At 43.3% G+C, this 8,154-nt stretch overlaps 1 protein-coding gene across 1 annotated transcript in view; it reads right to left on the reverse strand.

Annotated features, from left to right (window-relative positions):
• Positions 1–1,584: 1,584 nt before the first annotated feature.
• The window catches only part of LOC107299714 (collagen alpha-1(XXVII) chain-like), a gene marked incomplete at its 5' end in the record, with an annotated part of 12,652 nt that continues 6,082 nt past the window's right edge, over positions 1,585–8,154 (reverse strand). Inside the window, 5 exons of the mRNA XM_015829058.1 lie at positions 1,585–1,750; positions 4,225–4,434; positions 6,105–6,214; positions 7,389–7,557; positions 7,669–7,734. Of these exons, the coding sequence (XP_015684544.1) occupies positions 1,604–1,750; positions 4,225–4,434; positions 6,105–6,214; positions 7,389–7,557; positions 7,669–7,734 (702 nt within the window). The remainder of the gene's footprint in view (positions 1,751–4,224; positions 4,435–6,104; positions 6,215–7,388; positions 7,558–7,668; positions 7,735–8,154) is intronic.

The raw sequence follows: 8,154 nt of genomic DNA on the forward strand, positions 1-8,154 counted from the left end.
TAGCTTTCTACAGAACACAACGAGAAACAGCCACAAGAACGACAACGACGACAACAAAACCTAAGACAAAATGAAAGTGGCAACGACGCCAATATACCTCGGTCTGGTTTTTTTTTTTTTCCTTCTTTATCCTAAACTAAAGCCCATGCTGAAAGGGGGGTTCTCCTATTGATAGAAAAGCTACGCCAAATAACTTTCTTCCATCAGGTCTTGTCGCGGCCTGGGACTTCTGGCGAAGAAGTCAGGCTCGCAAATACATTCCCCAAAAATGCACACATTTTTTTTTTAATTTTCTAGGCTCTGTTCTTAAGACCAAATGCACTTGGCACACACGTATGGGTATATATATATATATATATTTATATATGTATATATATTAGCTAAAAACTACTCTTCAATTGTACACCCTGCCTCCCCCCCGCCCCCCCGCCCCCTGTATAAGTTGCTAACGAAACTGTGGATTCCAAAGAAAAATCTGGAGAAATATTTAATGCGCTTTTAAATTAAATCGGCGTTGATGCTGCTGTACCAATTAACCAGTACGTGCCCTGTGTTTGTTTGTTCTTTTCTCTGCAAAAGGGACGTTGCCCAAACAGAGGTGAGGGCTGTTAAGAGACACTCTAGCACCTCTGAGGATTTTTTAAATAGTTTTTACTCATATATATATATATATATAATTACAACTTCTTTAAAAAATAAAAGAGCACCAATTATTTTCACAGTGAGAGGTAGAATCAAATTGAAAAGGTCTGGCCCTCTCTCTCTCTCTCTCTCTCTTTCTCTCTCTTGTTTTCTTTCTCTCGTTTTCTCTTTCTTTTCTTCAATTTAGCACCAAAGTTTCTTCACCCCTTTCCACTTTTTTTTGGGGGGGGAGAGATATCTCTCTCACCACCACCACCCCATATCGAAGGGATGTTTTCATTTCCAAAAGGAACAAGAATCTTGCTGGCTTTTATTTAGATTTGCTTTTCCTTGCCTTAAATAATATATATATATATATCTATAATTTTTTCTCTCTCTCTTCTTTCTCCTCTCTCTGTTTAATATTGCACATCAAAATCCTTCCTGTTCCAGAACAGTGAGCAGATAAAAATTAATCTTATAATAATATGATGGCAACGTTTTGTTTTTCCAAGTCCCTTCCTTGTCTTGTCCAGCAAAACCTCTGCTTTGATAAACGACCTGGATTCCGGAATGCTGTGCTTGGCTCACCCAAAAACTGCACGAAAAATTTGGGTTTTCTGCAAGCAACTGGTTTTTTTTTTTTCCCCTCCCACCTTCGGCTGAAGAAGAGGAAGGGACGAGTCCATCTGTAGGTGGAGAAGGTCAACTTCCAACTGGCCATCTCTGAAGTTGCTTCAGGCCCAACCGTGGTCCCCCAACCCCAACCCCGGGATTCTTCTGAACCATTTCTCCCAGGGCCAAGATGGAGAGGCTGAACGGATCCGCAAAGGCTTCTCGTTTGACGTGGTCCCAGTGCTGAAGCCCCCACAGGTCTCAGGGGGCTGACAGAGGTCCAGGCGGCCGAGTCTCCTGGCCGAAGACGCAGCCTCTCTTCTGAGAAGCCGAAGTGTGTGTGTGGAGCACCACAAAGAGTTGATTTCTAGAGGAAACACACTGGCCCAACTTCAAGGAAATATTCCTTCCCTGGTCTGCTTGGCGGAAGGTTATACACACCCACGATCGGAAGCCGCTGGATGTCATACGTCCGGAAGGTAAAGAGGGTGTGATGCCACTGACCATCTTGAATCTGATTGAAGAGGAAACTTGGATGGTTACACCGTTGACTCACATGGGGATGGAGGTAGGAAGACCCAACCGCCCCAAAGGAGGAAAAAATGGGAAGTTCATCGCAAAACCCTTCCCTCGTCCTTCCCCCCTCCCCATCGAACTTTCCCATCTGCCTCAAATGGATCATCAAACAAGACAAGCCAACTCTTCCCTCAAGCCACCAATGATCAGGCTCAAATTATCCGACTTTGGACACATTATGCCAAGACCCAATTCCCTGGAGAAGGATCTGATGATGGGGAAGGCTCATTTATCTGATTTTGGACACATTATGCCAAGGCCCAATTCCCTGGAGAAGGATCTGATGATGGGAACTGTAGAAGGAAAGGGAAGAAGAGGGTGAGGAGCAGGAAAGGTGAAGGAACTCAATAATAGTGGTCATGGAGGCAAGCAATGGAAGATCTGAAAGACCAGGTTAGGGACAGATTGTCCTTGGAAAAAAACTCTCTTTTCAAACTTTCCTTCTGGGTCTAATGGAAAAAAAAAGACATGGAAACAAAAAACGGGAACTCTGATTTTATATACGGCACCAAGATTGCTCTGCGTGCAAAAATGTAAAGGATGCTTCGATTCNCTTCGATTCCCACCATAGAGGAATGGCTTCAAAAGTTGATGGAATTGACAGAGATGGCTAAATTGACCGTTTTGATAAAAAAAAGAAGAATATAAGTGCCTTTGTTTCTACTTGGAAACCTCTTCTGGACTTTGTGCTTGAGGTGGGAAAAAAATGACACTACGATTTCGGGTTTTACTGATTAGATTGCTTTGTTGATGTAGAAATGGCTAGTACATACTACTCTGGAAATGAAAAAAGTTGAGGTTTGATGTTAATGCCTTATTTTACTGCAACAGTCGGAACTCAATGCCTTTTTTTTCTTTCTCCCCCCTTTCCACACTTCTCTTTTTTCCCTTCCCCTAACCTTTGTGACCTCTTATTTGCTTTTGTATCTTCGTATTTTGTGTTATAAGTGAATAAAAATCGTGTTAAAAACCCTCTGTTTCTCTGGCTGTTAGGAGTCAAAAACAATGGCACATAATCTGTCCATCCATCCATCCATCTGAAGTTCCATCGTGGACATCCATGTGAAGGCTAAGATGGTGGCTACAATAATCCAAGGTCTTCTCCGAGTTCCACTACATTTCTTGGCAGCCTAAACGGCCTTAAAGTGGACTTCACGGTCCACAAAACCCACAGATATTTCACTCACTCTTCTCTCTCCTCTCCTCTCCTCTCTCCATCTCTCTACTCCTTTTTCTCCTTGTAGCTATCCTGCCAGGTTAATGATACCGAAAGGAGGCCACCATCCAGAAGGCTTTGAAGAAAGAGGGTGCAAGGATCAAACTCTTTAGCCATTGGACTCTTTTGTGAAGATCTCTTTTGTGAAGCTGCCCTTTTTTTTTAATCCAGGATGGAAGGTCTTGCGATTGAAATCTCCCGATTGAAACTATTTTCCAAAGCACCAGAAGGCAGAGCAAGAAGCCACTGATGGAAACTCATCAAAGAGAGGAGAACGAAGGAGAAACTTCCTAGCAGTGAGGACAGTTAACCAGTGGAACGACTTGCCTCCAGAAGTTGTGGGTGCTCCATCACTGGAAGGTTTGAAGAAGAGACTAGATAGCCAATGGTATAAGTTTTCCTGCTTGAACAGGGGGTTGGACTAGAAGACCTCCAAAGTCCCCACTCTGTTATTCTACGATTCTTCCCAGAAAATAGCACACACACACACACACACACACTTATATATTGAGACCCATTCAGCAATAGCAGTTGCTATCTCTACATTATGTAGTGATATCCCTGCACCAGGGCAAAGAAGATTGTATCTAATAAGACACACAGTGTCCTGTTAATGACTGTGGTGGATAGGATGGGCATAAAAACAGAAGGAGAAAAAATGCTAAATATGTGTTTCTCCAGAGCTGCTGTTCTCATGCTCCACGTCCCCAGGATGCTTAATGTACAACAACGAAAGCAGCAACAGCCACAACAACAGATGCAAAGAGCAGTCTCTTGCATCATATCCCGTTTCATTTTAAGAGCTGAGCAAGCGTTCAATTCATCCAAACTGCCAGCAGGGGGCGCTTTTGCTTTTATCAAAAAGTCTCTCCTCCCACCGCTGGGTAGCACAGATAGACAACCTGAAGCCTTGTAGATGTTTTCACCTCGCAGCTCTCACAATTTTGGGGGCAAGAAGCCATGCTGACTTGGGTCAAGCAGGAGCTGTCTACCTCTGCTCTGGATAATAAAACAACTCAGAGATGAAGACACCTTCAACATGTCAACGGATGTAGTTTGGGGAAGGAGACCTGTCAAGGGTAGATACTTCTAGATCTTGATTATGAAATCACCGTCATTCTGATGGTCTTCTCCAGGTGGTGGTAGCACCCAACCCTTCCAACCCTTCTATTTTTTTCCCTGGAGAATTTCCATACCTGACAATTGTTTACCACCACGTCCGGTGTGAGCTGCCCTCCCTGTTCGAAGAGCTGCCCGTTCCAGGCCTTGAAGCGTAGGGAGGCTCCTTCTGATGGTCCTTCCGGCCAAACCGGCATGTTCAAGCAATGGATAGTGACGTTCTGAACGACTTCAGAGCTCAAGAGGTGAAGGAAGTTCATTTGTACTCTTCCGATATCGAAGTCCAGCTGGAGAAGGGGGAAATTCAAGTTAAGGATAAAGACGGAACTCAACGTTCTGGCCAAGAGGAACATCTTGAGAACTTTGTGCATACAACTACTTATAAACATTCCAGAGACCTTCAACTACACCTAAACAGCCATGTACAGGAGATATACAAAACTATAAAGGGGGGAAAAAGATCTAATATACTTGGCTATCCACTGGTCAGTTAAGCATAGATTTGCACTAAGAAACATCCTTTCCATGGACACAGTAGCTTCCTGGAGGGGGCCAAATTACTCTCCAAAGCACCAGAGGGCAGGACAAGAAACAATGGGTGGAAATTAATCAAAGAGAGAAGCAACCTGGAATTAAGGAGAAACTTCCTGACAGTGAGGACAATTAACCAGTGGAACAGCTTGCCTCCAGAAATCATGGGAGCTCCATCACTGGAGATTTTTAAGAAGAGACTAGACAGCCACTTGTCTGAGATGGTATAGGTTCTCCTGCTTAAGTGGGGGGCTGGACTAGAAGACCTCCAAGGTCCCTTCCAGCTCTATTCTATTCTGTTCTGTTCTGTTCTATTCTTAGTCTACTCTATTCTACTCTATTCTACTCTACTCTACTCTACTCCTACTCTACTACTCTACTCTGTTCTGTTCTGTTCTATTCATTTTGGATTCCTATTCTATTCTATTCTATTCATTTTGGATTCTATTCTATTCTATTCTATTCTTATTCTACTCTATTCTACTCTACTCTACTACTCTACTCTTCTACTCTACTCTGTTCTGTTCTGTTCTATTCTGTTCTGTTCTATTCATTTTGGATTCCTATTCTATTCTATTCTATTCTATTCATTTTGGATTCTATTCTATTCTATTCTATTCTATTCATTTTGGATACTATTCTATTCTATTCTATTCTATTCATTTTGGATTCTATTCTATTCTATTCTATTCTATTCTATTCTATTCTATTCTATTCTATTCTATTCTATTCTATTCTCTATTTTTATGAATGAGTCCGACAGCTTTAACTACAAGACCCATTCACAAAAGGGAGGCATTACTACTTCTTGGAACAAGAGATGACATGCCTGATATTCTGGCCAATAACGAGGCCCAGGAGAATCTCAAATTCTCAATCCCAATTCTGTTTAGACAGGGGAAAAAAGAAGAAGAAGATATTTCTGAGCTTATTCACAAATTGTTTTGCTCCAGGCTATATATTGCAATCGCCTGAGTTACTCCTGAAAAGAATGCCTCGTTTTCAATTGAGCCAAAATACTAATTTGGTCTTTTTTTTAAAAAAACTGGCTAGTTATTCCTTTCCAGGCTCAGCTTAAGACAGAGCTTCTTGTTTTGAAAAGCTTAAACAGTTGGAACGTGGTACTTACGATGAGGATAAGCAACGTGTCAGCAACACGGGCACGGAAGCACGTGCCAGGCTCCCCATCCGCCTGTTTTTAATTTTTTGCAAAGCTTTTTATGGAATTGGTGGGGGGGGAGGGAAACTGTGCAGCAAAGCTCTGGATACTTTATCTGCCTTTCCAAGAATATCTCTGTGCCCTACATAGAACCACAGGCATCCTCCAAAAATAAAAATGTCCTTCTTTTGAGAGTGTTCAGTGGGCTACACATGAAATGTCCCATTCCAGTGGATTTCCTAGAAACAGCGTGTGCCTTTAATGTACCTTAGATGCTGTGATAGGATTGAGGCAGGTTTGACCTCCTTGGGCGAAGTTGCAGGTGACCTGAATGCTGTCTGAAGAACAGCCAAGATTTGGGTCAATCCAGTAGACGCCTGAAGGAAGAAGACGAGAGAGAAGCAACAGGTGAGGTCAGATCCAGTTATACTGGCATCTTTTGAGAAGGCCACTGATTTTATCAAAGTTCTGGAGAAGAACAGTGGGAGCTACCAATGTTCAGACCTTCAAGATTAGACCTCTTTTGTTCCAGCTCTGAGTAGTAGATAGGAGTCTCCTTTAATCTTTTGTAATAGATCATCATCATTGTGGGTGCTCCATCACTGGAGGCTTTTAAGAAGAGACTGGACTGCTACTTGTCTGGCATGGTCTAGGGCAGGGGTCTTCAAACTTGTCCCATTGATGACTTGTGGACTTCAACTCCCAGAATTCCTCAGCCAGTGTGCCTGGCTGAGGAATTCTGGAAGTTGAAGTCCATAAGTCATAAAAGGACCAAGTTTGAAGACCCCTGGCTTATATGGTCCATGCCTGGCTGAGGAATTCTGGGTGTTGAAGTCCACAAGTCATAAAAGGACCAAGTTTGAAGACCTCCTGGCTTATATGGTCCATGCCTGGCTGAGGAATTCTGGGTGTTGAAGTCCACAAGTCATAAAAGGACCAAGTTTGAAGACCCCTGGTCTAGGATCTCCTGCTTGAGCAGGGACTTGGAGTAGAAGACCTCCAAGGTCCCCTCCAACTCTGTTATTTTATACAGAGGAGGTATAATAATCTACAACTTCAACTCCAGAATGATTCTGCCTGTCCTGTCAGATCATTTAGAGAAGATGGCTCATCCCGCATGAAGAAGAAGATGGCAAAACCAGGACACCGCAGAAAAGCCTGATCATGGAAATCTTGTGGTTCTGCTGCTCCTATCTTTCAGGAGCATAGTCAATGTTTTCGTTTCCATTTACCTCACAAAGAAGGGACAAATGGCCATCTTACACAACTCTTTTGTTGTCCTTTTCTCCACTGTTTTGTTCTTCGGGGTTTCAATTCATCAGGAGATACGTTGAGGTTTTTCTGGATGTTCCCCAGAGTTGTTATATTTGGGCAGAAAGTTCATGGAAATCTAGACCTTATGGCTTCATTCAGCTTTGCCCCAAACTGATACAAATCTAGATACCCCCATGAAATCCATCCTCCTCCTCCTCCTCTTTAAGACATCATGACTGATGTAGACCTTGGAGAACATGGATTTGTCTGCTGTCCATCCTGCAGCAGAAGGCTTACCATCCTGCATCTTTTGTTCACAGTTCATGAGGTCTTTACAAACACGGGTAGGGTTTTCTTTTGTCCCCAAGGGTCTCTTGATGCTCTGAATGAGGACACTGAGGTAGTGCAAGGTCTTAAAGATCTCCCCTCCTTGATCCATCACTGGAAGGTCCATCTGTTCGTAGCTCTGCCAGGAAAGGGAAAGGACATTAATGGATTCCGCACAGCAGCCCATCCTTTTCCCCCCATAAAAAGCATTTCAGAAAGTCTTCCTTAAAGAGAAGCTCCCATGGCTTACCTCAGACCTGAAGACAGCGCTGGCAGTCAACATGGAGTGGAAAGCTGCGTCAAAGTCATCTTGCCCCTGGATTAGTGGAGAAAAGAAAAAGATATGGTAGACTTGAAGGAGGAAGTCCCTGCAGATGGGATACTTGCTCTGTCTGGATTAACGATGGAATCTCCAGGGTGGAGATGGTGAGGCTTAAATGAAATGAGAACCGCATGGACGCCTGTAACCCAATCTCCCAAAGGTTTTGTGGTTTTATTTTGGTTTTGAGGTGTCCTTGGTGCTCTCTGAGTTTGTTTGTTTTCTTGCAGACGTTTCTTGACCTTAACTAGATAGCATCATCAGGGCTAGTAAGAGCACTCCTTATTAGCACTGATGATGTTACCTAGTTTGGGTCATGAAACATCTGCAAGAAAACAAGCAAGTTCAGAGAGCACCAAGGACCCCATAGTCTTAGTTCTCCTCCTCCTCCTCCTCCTCCTCCTCCTCCTCCTCCTC

Source organism: Protobothrops mucrosquamatus, unplaced genomic scaffold (genome assembly GCF_001527695.2).
Source record: "Protobothrops mucrosquamatus isolate PMUCROS unplaced genomic scaffold, P.Mucros_1.0 scaffold5334, whole genome shotgun sequence".
Classification (NCBI taxonomy): domain Eukaryota; kingdom Metazoa; phylum Chordata; class Lepidosauria; order Squamata; family Viperidae; genus Protobothrops; species Protobothrops mucrosquamatus.